Here is a 17022-nt window from a genome sequence, read left to right on the forward strand (position 1 = left end):
AATTTAGCTAAAAGCAATTTGTTATGTGACCTAATGAGATAATATCCACTAGAAGGATGGGAAATGGGGCGTAAATGAAAACAAGACAAAGTTAAATTACGTTATTTGGGTATGTTTATGGACATTTATTGCTATGGGCCATGAAAAAACTCAAATATAAAGACAAACTGACACCCAGTGGTTTAGGTTGGAAAGGACAGAAGGAACAAAAAGCCTTTGCTTGGATAGAAAATGATAGAATCACCTTTTTCGATATGATTAAAAAAGATGATCTTATTTCAGTAATTTGGTTCTAAAAAACTAAAAACACTAATTTTCATTCATTACACTCAGAGATGTTTAAAGCACTTATTTCAGTTAATTAAGCTGATTATAACTTAGTTAATTAAAATCTGAACTTTTGCTACCACAGTTTTTCCTTCTACTTAACTTTCCCATCAGTATGTTTTAAATAAAAATAAAAAAAAAGGATTACAAAAAGTGGTTTTAAAATAGTTATGCAGTAGTTTAACCAGATAAGCTTGAACTGAGGAAAGTGAAGTTTGTTTGTTTGGCTGGATTTCGATTTTTGCTTTAAACGTTGAGATCAAAATAAATTCTTTACTTTCCGAGGAAATATAACTCAAAGCCGTCTCAATCTATCGTTCTCCAGCCTTTAATGTGTTTTATTGAGATTAACATTGACGTCAAGATCTCCACAAAACGGCTGTTTATTAAATTCCAATAAATCTCTAGGATTTGAAAGATTATTTCTAGGTGACCTTCGAGGTAAATTGGTTGCTCTGGAGTTTATTTAGGGGAATGTAAGTAAAGGGGGTATTTTTTTAAATATATGTTAGAAACCACAAAATAGCTTAATGCTTTATAGTTTTTACCAACTTTTAATAAAGATCTCCATTCGTATTCAGCGCTCTGCTACCCCTATAGAAAACTGATGCCAGTTCACCTGTATGTTATTTAGTCTCGGCTGTTTTGTGAACATTTATTACTCTTAATTAATAACATCACGGCTTATGGTTCTAACATGAAAACTGAAATAACTTTAAATTTTTGAACTTGAATAAAATACGCATACATTATACAAAATACAGTAAAATAGTCCAGAATTAGTGGTTGTAAAGCATCCAGATGGGGAAAAAGTTCATTGGGTTATGCAATGCAAAAAAAACAGCTAAAAATAGGTAAAATGTTTGTGAAATGAGTATTTGTCCTGGGTTTGAGCAGGTTAATAAGACAATCTAATCTGCCAATGAAATGAGTGTTTTGAATCCTAAAATAAGATACTTAGACATCCTGCACTTGAAATACGATGATGGAGATGAGTCGTTCCTATTTTAAGTGCAAAAATCTCATTCAGCTGCTTGAATCGATGACAAACACACTCACTTCCAGGAAATGTGACTTATTCTTAGTTCTGTTCTCCCAGTAGGAATCTTTGTGAGAAACGAATGACTGGAACATCTAAAGTAAAAACCACACCTTTATTTTAAAGTCTGCATCAATGTGGAGTTTAATTTGGGTTTATTAAAGTTTAACTGTGAGCTGCTGTGGAGTCGTGGTTCGTCTGACGATGCATCCACCTGGTGACCCCCCCCCCAAACGCTCGTGTTGACCCAGAATCACCTGTGCACGGGTTCTCCCGCCCCAGTTCGCAGGGAGCAGGTAGACTCCGGTAGAAGCTCCATCCGTCCTGGTTCATCCTCTTAAACCCCCCTCCTGTCTGTAAATCTCCCTGTGCTTACTGTAAACTTACTGTCCAACAAAGATGTCATACTTGTACAAACGAAAGCTGAATAAATAGACAACTTGAACTACAAATGTGCCGTGAATGAGTCGGTTCTGTCTGAAAGAGTCACTGGAGTAAAAAAAAAAACATTTATTGCTTTAAAGAAGAAAAAAAAACAAATGTATTAAAAAGGGCCGCAGAAAAAATGGGTTTGAAAGTGCAGAATGGGGACAGTTTTGCAGTCCAGCGACGTTCAGTGTGTTCTCGCTGGGTGTCAATGCGCCTTTTTCCGAGGCTCGGTGGCCTTGCTGAGGTTCCCCGCTTCCTGTTTCAGGACGCTCAGCAAGGACTGGGAACTCTCCAGGATCTGCAGAGCAAAACAGAGGAAAGCTATCAGTAGACAGAAAGCCGGAAAACTGAGTTCAGGTAAAAAAAATAATATATATCAGCTCATTTCAATGTAGAGTTGCATCTAAACCAATGAAAACATGATTGAAAAAATAACTTTTCCTGTATTTTAACTCATCCAAATGAAAGTCAAAGTGACTGATTACACAGAGCGATCTTTCCAGCATTTATTTCTGTTGACAATAGACAACCCCCCCCCCAAAAAAAAAGTTATTTCAGAAGTTTAGAGTATCACAAAAGACAAAAAAAAAGTATTTTCACAACAGCAATGTTCTGTTCTGGCATCACAATAATGGATAAACTGCTGACTTTATTGTTGTCCGGCAGAAAGTCCCACCAGGAGGGTAAGTCACATAAGGCCGTGGCTAAAGAAGCTGGGTGTTCAACGAGGGATTTATCCAAGCATAGGAGTGGAAAATTTAGTGGAGGGAAAACTGTTAATTAAAAAAGGCTTACTTAGATTTACACCTTGGGGTTTCCACTACATGCAATGAATCGTGACGCACTGTCACACCTTCAGAAGGAAGTTTGTTTTTAAAACATGTTATAACAATGCGAAGCATATGATTTTATATATATATATATATATATATATATATATATATATATATATATATATATATATATATATATATATATATATATATATATATATATATATATATAAGCACCACAGACGACTTCAGTGTTACATTCTGTTACAAAGTGACAAGCAAAAAGTCTATTGACTTTTTCTCTGTTAAAGGCAACGTCACGTTAAATTCAATTAAATTTTTATATAGCACCAATTCATGATACACGTCATCTCAAGACTGTTTATAAAGTCAAATTCTATCAGATCCTCCAGGTTGGTGAGAAAGTTTCCTCTCTAAGGAAACCCAGCAGGTTGCATCAAGTCTCTCCAAGCAGCATTCACTCCTCCTGAAAGAGCGTAGAGCCACAGTGGACAGTCGTCTGCATTGCTGATGGCTTTGCAGCAATCCCTCATACTGAGCATGCATGAAGCGACAGTGGAGAGGAAAACTCCCCTTTAACAGGGAGGAGAACCTCCAGCAGAACCAGAACCAGGCTCAGTGTGAACGCTCATCTGCCTCCACCCACTGGGGCTTAGAGAAGACAGAGCAGAGACACAGAAAGCTCAGAAGCTCACATTGATCCAGGAGTACTTTCTATGTTAGATGGTAAAAGAGGATGATCTGTCTCCCCTGATGATGTCACAGCTAACAGAACATTAAAGCACCAGTCATCCTGGAGAGCTGCTGAGGTCGTTATTGCTTCCCTCAGCGCTGTCTCACAGGCATGTCGTCAGAGCAGATCCACGCCAAATTGAGTCATGCATACACTAAAGTGCTGGTGATCCAATCCTGGATTACAAAGCTGGAAATAAATATGACGTAAATATAGTTTTCAAAGTATTCCTTTTTTATCGCTGAAACTGTTGCACTAAAATAATGTGATTCACACACAGCTTCAATCACTCATTCACCTCGTTCACTTTGTGTGCCTCTGATAACTTTTGTTTTATGTAGTGTGGATTCAGGCGATGTATTAAAATTCATAAATCATTTCATAAAGGTAATTTGTAGTTTCAAACACATCTAAACACTTTTTGTCTTTGAAAAAGCTTCTTATTACTACAGCCTGGGTCTGTCATAAATGTATGAACAGATATGCAAATTAGATGATGACATCATCCCCCACCCCCCAAAAAATTATAATTAAAAAAAACACCACAATGGTTTAAAAAAAATCCTTGAGGAATCTCTGCACCTAATTTATAATACTTTATTAATTATCTTGTAAGTACATTTACTGTTTGTCACATTAATCTATAGTTTACACCTTTGGGTGTTCATTGCTTAATAATTTCAATTATTAAGCATTTTAAAACAACTTTTAGAACAAAGTCTATAGATTTAATTGGGAAGCCAAAACAAGTTTAAAAACTATTCATAAGCATAAACGTTCCTCATCAACTCATTGTTTAATTAAAACAAAACCCAGTTCAGAAAACCGTTTTGAAGCATATTTATGAAAAGTTTAGTGGAAGGAAAAACTGATTGTTATTTAAAAAAAAGATCACAATGAACATGATGATTTACAGAGCCATGGCATCTGCTGTTAATTAATTAATTAATCAATCTATTCCAAGCCTTTATTTGTCAAAGGTGGGCTCCGTTTATTGATAAAAGCTCTAAAAAAAGTCTTCAGACTACAAATCAAACCGTCTATTACCAAAACTCTCAGTCCATCTTAAATAACCATTGAGTGTCGCTGTGAAAACTCGTGACCGTCTTTTTGCTCGAAGGAGATCATGAAGCAGAAAGTCAAACGTCGGTCATCTTCATGTTTTCCCAGTTAGAGCAATTTGGGAGTTTTTGTTTTTAGTCATTAGCTCGGAGGACGAAGGGAGTTCAACAACAACAAGTTATATAAGCCAGGATCGGTCCTCTCTCCACAAAATGAAAGGTAGGCTGATTAAACCAACTAGATCGGCTTGTTCTAGTCCCTCGGTGGAGGGGCTGGATGCTAAGCCTCCATCAGGACACACTTCTAGAGTCTTCAGCCAAAGTGGAGGCGCGTCAGCGGTCGCCATGATAAGTGCTGTCCGAATAGTGCAGTCAGTAAGGAAGGAGGTAGGAGAAGGAGCCTGTATGCTCCCTCCTAGTTTTCCCTAGGGACCCTGCACTGCAAAAACTGATCTAAAAATAAGTAAAATGTTCTTAAAGTTAATGTATTTGTCCTTGATTTGAGCAGGTAAATAAGATTATCTGCCAATGGAATGAGTATTTTAACCCCTAATATAAGATAATTAGACATCCTGCACTTCAAATAAGGTGGTTGAGATGAGTTGTTCCTATTTTAAGTGCAAAAATCTCATTCCATTGGCAAATCATCTTATTTACCTGCTCAAATCAAGGACAAATACACTAACTTTAAGAACATTTTACTTATTTTTAGATCCATTTTTGCAGTGTGAAACATCCCTTACCGGCGCTAAGAACCCTTAGTGTATCCCACAATCCTTTGCATGACATATCAGCACAGCCCCCTCACGGAAATAAAAAAAAATGCCCGGAAAGAAGAGAACGCGCATTTTGTAGTCAATTTTCGGGTTCTGATTTGACTAGAATCGTCCATGTTTGTTTCTGTCAAACGATGTCGGAGTCAAAGGTGAATTCAGCACAGCAGACTGCAGCTCCTTACCCCCCCACGATAGAGTTCTCACTGTTGACCCTGTGAAAGGTTACAGAGCAGGAGCTAGGAGCTAGCAGCTAGGAGCTAGGAGGCATAATTAAAGGTGTTTGGATGGAGCCATTGTCTTTGATACAAGAGATCCGGGTTTGAATCCCAACAGGACGGGCCATCGGGTATAAAACAAATAAATAAAATCTGTGTGAGAGTTAGGACCAAAAACAATTCCTCCATATTTATAGGCTGACTGCCAATATAAGATATTTATCTTGATATGTTTTTCTTTTCATAAAGTCGTTTATTAAAAAGGCATCTCTGAATCCCAAATGTCTCACAGGTAGGGCTGAACTATTTTGAAAAATAATCTAACTGCGATTATTTATTCCTTGTTGAACATAAAGTGCAACCAACAAGCAAGTCTATGTATTAAACTGATTGACCTGTACTTAATGCTATGTATGATTATATAAACTCTAAAACAAGTAATAAAATTAGATTATCTCACTGCTGCAACTGTCTTCCCTTCCCTTTGGAGGCAAACCCACTTTAAACATTTTACCAACACCTAATAGATGTGTCTAATTACCTAATTGTTACATAGCCAAAAATTGCAGACTCTGCGATTTGGAAATTGCGGTTTTTTTTAAATCGCGATTATATTAAAAATGCGATTAATTGTTCAGCCCTACTCACAGGCACACTTTTTAACCAACAGCTGTAGATAAATACGGCTGAAATACATAAACGTATCGTTCTAATGCAACATAGACCATCTGGATGTAGTCTCTTCTTATATATCTCTTTTTTTTATATATATATGGATATTTTTAAAATCTGGATATATTCCCCAGTATAAACTTTCTGTGGCAATCCCTGAATAAGGGAGCAGCCGGCTGGGTTTTTTCGTCTTATCTTTACTCCAAACATGTTTAACATGATGGTGGCCTAGTGGTTGCGCTTGTGTGCCGGAGGTTCTGGGTTCAATGCAAAAAAGGGAACTCCAAGTAAGTAAAATCTTCCTGAAATGTATGTATTTGTCCTTGATTTGAGCAGCTAAATAAGACTATTTGCCAATCGAATGAGATTTTTGCACTTAAAAAAAGAACAATTTATCTCCATCATCTTATTTAAAGTGCAGTTTATCTAATTATCTTATTTTAGGGGTAAAAATACTCATCCCATTGGCAAATAGTCTTATTTAGCTGCTCAAATCAAAGAAAAACATACCCATTTCAAGAATATTTTACTTACTTTTAGTTCCCTTTTTGCAGTGTTCAACTCCCACACACTGCCACTCTGGGTCCCTGAGCAAGACCCTTTATTTTTTACAGACATTTACAGAATAAAAGTGCCGCTAACATTTTATTATTTTGCTATATCTTAATCATGTAAAGCACTTTGTATTGTCTTGTACTGAATTGTGCTATATAAATAAATTTGCCTTGCCTTGCCTTGCCTTGCTAAAGGATTCCCTGTGGAACCCCGTGTTACCGACCTGTGGAGGATTTGAACCGTATCAGGACCGGCGGTGGCGTGAGGGGAGGCGTACCTTGGTGTATGCCGCCTCCGTCTCGGCGATGGTGCGGTCCAGGTTGGCCCTGGCCACCAGTCTTTGCGCCAGGCTCTCGTTGACCTGGCTGAGCTTCTCGGAGAGGACCCGGATGTCATGCTGGAGTCGCTCCTTCTCGTCCTCCTCCTGCCTGATCTGCCGGTTCAGCTGGTCACGCGTCGAGCACAGGTCCTCGATACCTGAAAAGATGAAAAACAAAAACCTTTTTTTTTGTTTTAAAGGACTGTCTGAGGCACTTTCTGTTACGACTGTGATGTAACCAGAACCACGACGTTTTCCTGAATTACCCAAACCGACTCAAACTGCTCGTCTGACGTTAGCGAGCTCCTGTTTTGACACATCCGCCAACAAAAACCCAAAGTTTCCTCAGTCGGCATATATTTTATACCACGCTCTGGGTTAATACTCAATTCCGATTGGCTGAAGGGTGTTATGCTATCATACCTGTTTGATCATGAATATTATTATTAATTATAATTGGAAATTACAATTTATAATATATTATTCAAAATCAAAAGGATAGCTATAACAAAATTTATTTCAAATGGTTGTGATGAAGGGCTATGAGCCTGTAATGATTAGCACTAACAACTGGCTTATTAATTAACAGTTATTAGCTTATTTAGCCTGGGAATGATATTAAATAGTTCTCTTAGCCACTTCTTGTGAAAAACGTATGATTTTATTGGTGAAAAAAACCCATTAAAGTAATTGATTTAATATCTCTTTCGTAAGTGACCATGGTATAAGCATACTAAATTGGACTAACAGAAAATGTGAAATATGCATTAAAACAAAATTTGACAGGTGCAAAAATATGGGCACCTCAGCAAAAAAACGAGACATTAATATTTAGTAGATCCTCCTTTTGCAAAAACAACAGCCTCTAGTCGCTTCCTGTAGCTTCTAATGAGTTCCTGGATCCTGGATGAAGGGATTTTTGACCATTCTTACCAAACCAATTTTGTGTTTCAGTAAGTCAATGAAAAGCAGTTAAGGGTATTCAGATTAATAAAATGATTAGGGTACCCACATTTTTTGCACCTGTCAATTTTTGTTTTAATGCATATTTCACATTTTCTGTTAGTCCAATAAGCCTCAATTAAATACTGAAATATTACTGTGTCCATCAGTTATTATATATATCAAACTGAAATAGCTGTTGCAAGCACCCAAATATTTAGAAATAAAAATAATTAAGATTAATAGGGGTGCCCAAACTTTTTCATATGACTGTATACCACGCTCTGGGTTAATACTCAATTCTGATTGGCTGAGGGTGTTATGCTATTATATATATGAATATTATTATTAATTATAATTGGAAATTACAATTTATAATATATTATTCAAAATCAAAAGGATATTTTGAATAATATATTATTTTTTATATTTATATTTATAACGAAATTTATTTCAAATGGTTGTGATGAAGGGCTATGGGCCTGTAATGATTAGCACTAATAACTGGCTTATTAATTAACAGTTATTAACTTATTTAGTCTGGGAAAAGGGCCTTTAACTAGTTGTTGATTGGGTTAAACGTGTCCAGCAAACGTTGATAACTAATTATAATTGCAATTGGTTTTAACCATTACTCATTCACCACAGGCCAATGAAAACGCCTCAGTATAATCAGTCAAACCTGTGATTTCGCTACTTGTTATTTATTAAACTGATAAAAAGGCGTTTAACCTAAGTGGTTGATTGGGTTAGACTCCCGGGCTAAATAGGTTAATAACTGTTAATTATTAAGCCAGTCGTTAATCATTACAGGCTCATAGCCCTTCATCACAACCATTTGAAATTAATTTTGTTTGATTATAATATTAATAATGAAACAGGTATAACTGCATAACAAGGGTGTCCGTTAAAAAGCAACGCGTTACAATGATATTAAATAGTTCTCTCAGACGCTTCTTGTGAAAAATGTACGATTTTAACGGTGAAAAAAAAACATTAAAGTAATTGATTTAATATTTATTTCGTAAGTGACCATGGTATAAGCGGGATAACGCCCCTCAGGGTCTCTGTTATCAGAAATTAACGGACTTTGTGGAAGAAACCGTCCACTAATTTCTGTTAATTGGCATATCCTGACATATGGGAGGGTTTCACACTCTTAAACAGTGGTGATAAAAACATCTTCCTCCTTGAAGTTTGTTACATAATAAATACAGATATGTCAAAAACGAAGCTCCCCGTTTCTGCTTTTCAGGATCTTTAAAAAAAAAAAAAGAAAAGCAAATACTAGTTCTGTTAGACCGCCTCATTGCAAGGCCAAAAGTCATCAGCTATGACCTTAAGAACAAGGGTTATAACATAATTTTCAAAACAATATACGAAAAACAGCAGTTCCACAGCAGCTTTTAACATGAGGTAGGCATCAAGACCGGGCCAGAGCAGAAAGACATCAGCAGTGACCTTAGAGGTGTAACCGTTGCCGCCAATTATTATTAAAATACACTTCAGGGGAAAAGTAAGCTACTGAAATGTTTCCTACTTTGTTGTGTTCTAATGTTAAAGGCTGCCTTGATGATTGAAAATTCAATGAAGATATTTGTGGCATATGATGTAAAAAAATGGGCCCTAAAGAATCTCACTGGTTTCCGTTGCTGTCATTCTCTTGTAAAAACTGAAATTACAGCAACAAATGCTAAAAGCTGAAACCTGCATTTGTGATTGTATCTATAATTAAAAACAATAGTTGGTTCTTTTATCATTCTAAGGCAAATTAATTAAGCCATAGGAACCACACAGGTTGTAGACCCCTGGTCTAGTCGGCAGAGATGCACTGATTAGGCTTTTCCTGCCGATTTCCATTTCTGACCTGCCGATTCTAATTATTATTATTTTTTCATTACAAGGGCTACAATGCAACAGAGGAAAAAGGTGGAGCAGATTGCATGACAGTTATGAATTCACATATTTCGTCCTGACCCTTTATCTGACTTATTTAATTTAAAAAAAGGTGTTTGAACTGAAAATGGAGGGAAGAGTTAGCATTTTATAAGGTCTTTCAGCATCTGCACAGCAAATGAAGGGGAAAGTGTCTGATTCCCATCTCTGGCAGGATCGGTGCATCTCCAGCCGGTGGCAATAGATTGGAGCCGGTCCCATTAAAGGTGATATTGTTGCTGCAAAATAAAACAAAAACTTGCATCCTATTGAATTAATATTTTTTTTTTTACAACAGGCGTTTTGAGCACCATAACCTTTAACCTAAAAATAAGCCCAGACGAACCTTCCTCAGAGGCTGCAAGACCTTAAACAGCTTATGTGAGGTAAGCAGGTCTGCAGCATGGCAATGCTTCAGTTTTTCACATAAATGAGGATGGATGCTTTTAAAAAAAGTGATAATAATAATAATGTGAGGCCTGTAAGGACACACATTATTATTATTATACATCTCCTAACTCTGGTGCTGTGCAGAGAGTTAGGAGATGATTTTAACATTATTTCCTAATCTGTCAGCGTTAATCAGATTGCGCTGGGCTAAACAGGTGAAGGCTGCATTTACCTCCACATTTAGATCTTTTATACATTTGTTTTACATCAGATTAATTGTTTTAATAGTGGGGAGGAAACGTGACGGTTCCACTGGTCGGGGAGCATTTATGTTTGAACTACAACAACTTCAGAGACAAACAGCCACTCACATTTAACCAGCTCGTTGTTGTAGGTCTGAAGCGCCGCGGCTTGCTGGGTCATGCTGGTTCCGGTCCGCTAGCTTCGCTTTATCCGAGCTTTATTTTAACGTACGAGAGATTTACGTGGATAAAGCAACAGGCAGAACAGCGGTTTAAACGTGAAAACTCAACTGAAGCGGTCCTACATGTCGATTCGCCCAACTTCATCTTCTTCTTCGTTTAATCACAGTTGCCCAGCAACGTCTTGGTGCATTCGCGCCACCCAGTGGCGGAGCTAGGCAATTGATTTTTCTTCTTCTTGAGTTTATCGGCGGTTGGCAAATATCTTTTTGGTCTGCATTACCGCCACCATCTGGTGAGGAGGGTGGATCAGAATGGCACTATGTATTTATTATGTATTTATTTATATAATATACAGTATATATATATATATATATATATATATATATATATATATATATATATATATACACAGTACATACACACACACACATATATATATATATATATATATATATATATATATATATATATATATATATATATATATATATATATATATATATATATATATATATATATATATCAGTTTATTGATACTAAATCCTCACAATTATTCCTGTAATTATTATATATATTAACAATGTATGTTCTAAATGTATATTTAAATAAACATTTAGAACATACATTTTTTTATTCTTCTGCAGAATGCCCACCAGGTCAAATTATTATTTTTTCCTTAGCATGGTTTCTAACCTTACCAAATTCCTTCTTTCTTCTTCATACTTCTTACAATGCACCACTACATGTTCTACTGTTTCTTCTTGTCAACAATGTTTTTCCCTGTGTTGAATAGTGTGTCATTTAATCCAGTATGTCTAAATCTAAGTCTTGAAATAATGGTTTCCTCTCTTTCTTTCTGCTTTCCTCATTTTTCACTTTTCGTTGAATCCTATAAAACCATCTTCTTCTCCTTTCTTCTTCCCAATGTTTTTGCCACTTTTCTTTTAGTCTTCGTTTAATGATGCTTTTAATTTCTGTCTTACTTAAGTGCTAGGCAGTTGCTCATGACACCGTTGTGACTTGAGGGTTTGGTATCTTAGGTGTGTGTATGTATGTATGTAGCCAATTATATATCAAAATCTATTAATCAGTTTTGTTTTATTCAATATTGATCAATAATATGCATGTTAGCCATAAATGTTTGTTTAGAAGTTATCTATTATGATAACTGTATGATAACTGTACTTACTTCTGTTTTTTCCTCCCCCTTGGCCAATCACTAAAAAGCAGTGTGTTCATGTCAAAACTCCGCTGGAGTCCACTCGGTTTTACCCTCCACCTGGGCAGGGCCAGAAAAACCTGGACTGGCCCTGAAAAAACAAGTTTTTCTTCCTGAAACTTCCGGCTGTGTTCTTTGGTCTTTATGATGCTGTTTGTTCATTAATGTGCTCTAATAAACCTCTAAAGCCTTTTAAGGGCGGCTACATGTATACTGAGATTATTTTACAAATGAGTGGGATGTGTGTACTAATCAGGCGACCTCTTAAAGCAATTGGTTGCTCTGGATTTAATGTAGGCGTGTCAGAGCAAAGGGGGCTAAACACATTATGCATGCAACTCCTTTTAGAATTTTATGTGTAAAACAATTCCCTTTACTTTCATTCCCTGATATTAAATGTCTTTTAGAGTTTTATATTACATTGTTTTCCGATGGGTAGAAACATTATTTTCGTATACTGTAAATTTACCAGTTTCCATGAGCTGAATGGAAAAGAAAAGAAACTTTTTGACAGCTCTTTCTCTGAATTGTTAGCCCTCCCAAACGCCACCATTTCTGTGTACGTGGAAAAAATAGCCCGCTACACAGAGATGGGGTTTTCTCTCTTCAAACACAGGTCCATTTGGATTTTACAAGGTACTTTTGGCAAGAGTGCCCCTCAATGGCTGCAGGTTCCAGCTGATTTCAAGCTTTCAAGTGCAAAAAATGATGCAGCCTGTAAGCAAACACCAAACAGCCCCCTCAGATGAACCCTCAGCATTTTTTACCAGAGCAACCGTGATCCACAGAGGCCCTGCTGATCGTCCTGAGGGTTTTTCTGCTGGAGCCCTGATCCCAGGAACCACACATCATCTCCCTGATGCTAAAGCTGTGAGGAGTCCCACCTGTATTTACCATGATGATATTCCCAGATGAGTACAGTTATCAGGTTGTTTAAAGCTTAAACACTGTTGTTTGTGCCGTGATTTATTATTCTCAAGTAGCGTAAGAGTTATCACAGTGTTTGATGCCGGTTTTCACTATTATTTCTGACAAATTTCATGTTTTCAACTTATTTAATTTATAATCACAGATGCAAACGCAGGATAAGAATGAATGCTGTTAACAGGGCAGTTGTGTCAAAACTTTACTGATGAGTGATGTTGTTTTGGTTGGAGACAGAATTCATTTTTAGTATCAGGAAAAATAAAATAAAAACGGTTCCAATCGATAAAAAAAGAAAATCAGACAAAGATGGTGAACTGATCGTACCAAAATCAGTTATGCTGCTATAGGCTTAGGCTGCTGGAGGATATCAGGGTCTATTTCTCTCACTCTGCTGAGTTCTCCTACTGCTCTCCAATCTGCATTGTTTGTTGTTATTTTAGCTTTTAACTTCATGTTCTCTATCATTTTTCTCTTCATAGAAGGTACACCTGGTCTGGCGTTCTGTTAGCTGTGACATCATCAGGGGAGGCAGATCATCCTCTATTACCATCTACCATAGAAAGTACTCCTGGGTCAATGTGAGCTTCTGTGCTTTCTGTGTCTCTGCTCTGTCTTCTCTAAGCCCCAGTGGGTGGAGGCAGATGAGCGTTCACACTGAGCCTGGTTCTGGTTCTGCTGGAGGTTCTCCTCCCTGTTAAAGGGGAGTTTTCCTCTCCACTGTCGCTTCATGCATGCTCAGTATGCTCAGGATTGCTGCAAAGCCATCAACAATGCAAAGTCTATCTTTACTTTGAGACGTCCTCTCGTGTGACGAGACCGACCGGGATCCATCTGAGAACCTCCGTAGATGGTTGAACGGGAATGGTGCCAGCAACGCTCCCTGCAGGGGAACTGCAGACCAGCTTGTCACAGGACCGTGTCCTCACATACTGAGGGAGGCGAGGTGGTCCACATCCTCTGGGACAGGTGGTTGTCCACTCCTGACAGCTCCAGCTTGTCCCTCAGAAGTCCTGGATAGTAGGCCTGGACAATATAGAACAAAAAGAATATCGATAAAATATAAATCATATTGATTAATATTGATAATTATCAACAAATACAAAACATATATTATAAGTACAGACCTGGCTATTTTATGCTGTTGCTTAGCAACTTTTTTTAGATACAGAACACACAAACACTGAATTCAAACTCAACCCTTTATTCAATCAACTTTTTACCAAAACTGCAAGCTTTTAAAAAAGAAAACTGGTGCTCTCTGAACTCTTTGAAGGGGGCGGGGCTTGGTTCCTGAGTCTGGGTTGTGATTGGTTGGAAGGATGTAACAACTGTAATATTAACCTGCAGGGCTAAAATGCAAAACGAAGGAAAACTTTTCTTCTATTGAACTTATTTACTAACTGTTTTTTTCTATCATCGATATTCGCCTATCGATCGATATATATCAATATATATTGTTGAATTATCGTCCAGTTTCATGTGACTAAATCAACCTTGTGAATGATTCACTTGACAATTCAAAAATAAAGAAAGGTTTGGTGTCAACATGTGCAGTAATGGCTGATAAAAATACATTAACATTTATCAAAATATCATTTTGATGATGTTTTGCACCTGATGCTCATGATTTCTGCGTTGGAAGATATGATTTTCTAGAAAACAAACTTTATAAATTAAAAAAAACAAACTACAATTTTATTTGAAAATAGAAGATTAAGAGTACCTTCAAAGATTCAAATACATTGGGTTTGACTTTTAATCCAGTATAAAATGTTAATTGTTGGTTTGAAATTGTTGTTTTCTTTACATCTATAATTCATAATACCACGGATACTTCTATTTGTGTTAGATTTTTTATTATTATTTTATAGTGCTTAGCATTTGTTTAAATTATTTTTCTCATTTCTTACATTCAGCACTTGAAACAGTGCTTGCTGTTTTCATAGTGCATTATAAATAAACCTGGTTTGGCTTGGTTTAACATCGAAAGGGACACTAACAGAATCAGAGTTACAGGTATTAGATTAATTCCTTTATTTTTTCTGGCTCTTGTGCAGAGGTCTGAGGCAAAAACCCACAATTTACAATGCAGCTGATAAGGACAAAAAAAACAATTCACTAATTATACGAGTTAAAATGTTGCCGACTGAGTGAAACTCATCCTGTCACAACCTTTAAATGCACAGGAGATTTTTTAAAAACACATTTTCTCCAAAAGGACAAATAAAGGGTGTTTGCAGCTTCCAAAGTGACATATTTACGTCAGCACTGATGCACTGATGCTGACCTTGTGGCCCCTAATAATTCTTGTATGGGGATTCCTTCCAACGAGGCAGTAGCTACCCATGCTGCTTGTAGAGTTTTTTTTCTTCCACACTTTCTCCTTCCACTAAACTTTCCATTAATGTGTTAAAATAGAATACAGTAAAGGTTTTCTACTAGTATTATGTATAAATTAAAAAATTCTAATAAATTAAGTTTGTCTTTTAATTAACTGTAAGAGATAATCAACAACATGAACAGAAACGAGTGCCTGAAGTATATAAATTTGACCATAAAACACAAGAATGTAATTTCTTGAGTTAAATTAGTGAAATAACTTCACTTCTTAAGGATTTTTAAACGTTTAGTTGCATCTGTGTTAAATAAAAGCCACCTGACTTTTATCTTCTAAAACTTTTTTTTATTTTTTGCCAAATAAAACTTAATTTGCACAAAGACAACATAGTGAGAAACACTAACAATCTGTGTGCCCCTAGAAGGAGTCAGTAGAAATAAATAAATTAAGCAAGAGATAAATAATTACAAATCCTTTTCATTAAGTGTCAGGCTTTATTTCTTACAGTTTTACAGAATTAGTGTAAAACTTTTATGAATGCAGACAATAGCTCAGATGGTCCTTTGAACAGATTGGGATTGGGTTATTTGCGGGCGTATAGATGGATAAAGAATAAAAAAAATGTAATCTTGACTTTAATTAAAGTCAAAATAATATTAGGCTGATGACAGAGTTTAATATTGGATTTTGGTTTGAATTTTATCTGCATAAACTTGAATTAACTTTAATCTTTGTTTCTGTTCTAACATATTTTTTGATCTCCATTTTTATTTAAGGTAAATAAGATTTTCTTGTCTGTCACAAAGACTGCAGATGGAAATTAGCTGAGAAGTTAGAATTAGGTGTTCTGAAAGTTTAATGTTTTTCTGTATATTGTCCCAGGGGAAATGAATAATAATTACTAAAAATAATAAAGGACAAACTTTCTATGGGTTATAGAAACATTAAATTCTGATAAAACAAAATAGAAAAACTGACACATCAGACCATTTTGGTTGAACAACCATAAGCAGTCTGTGTCTTTGACCTATTTTTGAATATCATGAATACTCCTTGTGACAGGAGAAATTGTGTCTATAAACCACTTACTAAAGACACTGTTTATACAATTATAACTTTATTGGACGTGTTTCTGTTTAGTAATTTCACCCAAAAGAACTAAAATAGAAAATAAAAAAATCCAGGCCGCGAAATGACCCAAATATATGTATAGAAATACCTTTTAATCCTTTCAATTTTATTTGTGGGCAGTGTATGAACAGGGGAGCCGTGGAGGAAAGTTAGGACAATTCCAAGGGCCCCTGACTGACAGGGCCACACCCAAAAAAGAAAATGTATATAAGCTTCTGGGCATATTTAGATGTTTTTTTGTCACGGTGCCCAAAATTCCTGGCAGCACCCCTGGGTATGAAAGTCCAGAATATAAACATCGCCTGAAGTGAGTTAGTTAATTGTCACTTTTTTCTATTCTAATATTTTTTTTTCCTTTCACATAAACTTTAATGACATTTTATGCAAAGGTTGTTCCTGTTATCAAGAGTAGAGCTTTCATATCCGGTACACATGTATGACTGTGACTGGTTTAGGGAGCACAAGCCACTCATTCAGTTGTGGCAACTATTAAATCATCTCCGCAGAAATGAGAACATTAAACTTTTGACTAATTCTTGTCGTATGATCGTCAGCTGTACTCGCCGCCTCCAGATATTTTCACGTTAGGTTTCAATAATTAAGGGAAAATGTGCACTTTCAGCTGAGCTCAGTTTAATTTTAAACCACAGGCAATTGAAATAACTTCTAATAGGTTAGAGTGATCTCAGTTTAACGCTAATTTAGCAATTCTGATCGGCTACTTGATTTAATAACATTTAATAATATCCCGCAAATGACAGTCATGATTACTGTCTTAATGTTTCTAATCTAAGG

At 36.3% G+C, this 17022-nt stretch overlaps 1 protein-coding gene across 1 annotated transcript; it reads right to left on the reverse strand.

Moving 5' to 3' along the window:
* Positions 1 to 1484: 1484 nt before the first annotated feature.
* ssna1 (Sjogren syndrome nuclear autoantigen 1) lies at positions 1485 to 10773 on the reverse strand. Its single transcript, XM_012864157.3, has 3 exons — positions 10559 to 10773; positions 6879 to 7078; positions 1485 to 2093 (listed from the first exon to the last, which is right to left on the reverse strand). The coding sequence occupies exons 1-3, from the start codon at positions 10608 to 10610 to the stop codon at positions 2001 to 2003; spliced, it is 345 nt and encodes a 114-aa protein (XP_012719611.1). The 5' UTR covers positions 10611 to 10773; the 3' UTR covers positions 1485 to 2000.
* Between the last annotated feature and the right edge of the window lie 6249 nt (positions 10774 to 17022).

Source organism: Fundulus heteroclitus, chromosome 8 (assembly GCF_011125445.2).
Source record: "Fundulus heteroclitus isolate FHET01 chromosome 8, MU-UCD_Fhet_4.1, whole genome shotgun sequence".
NCBI lineage: Eukaryota > Metazoa > Chordata > Actinopteri > Cyprinodontiformes > Fundulidae > Fundulus > Fundulus heteroclitus.

What these genes read in the sequence shown, in the direction of transcription:
- ssna1 (XM_012864157.3), bottom strand. Translation starts at nt 10,610, where the DNA reads ATGACCCAGCAAGCCGCGGCGCTTCAGACCTACAACAACGAGCTGGTT. An exon ending in CAACAACGAGCTGGTTAAAT is followed by an intron (nt 7,079 to 10,558) that starts GTGAGTGGCTGT and finishes TCATCTTTTCAG; the next exon opens with GTATCGAGGACCTGTGCTCG. An exon ending in CGGAGGCGGCATACACCAAG is followed by an intron (nt 2,094 to 6,878) that starts GTACGCCTCCCC and finishes TTTGCTCTGCAG; the next exon opens with ATCCTGGAGAGTTCCCAGTC.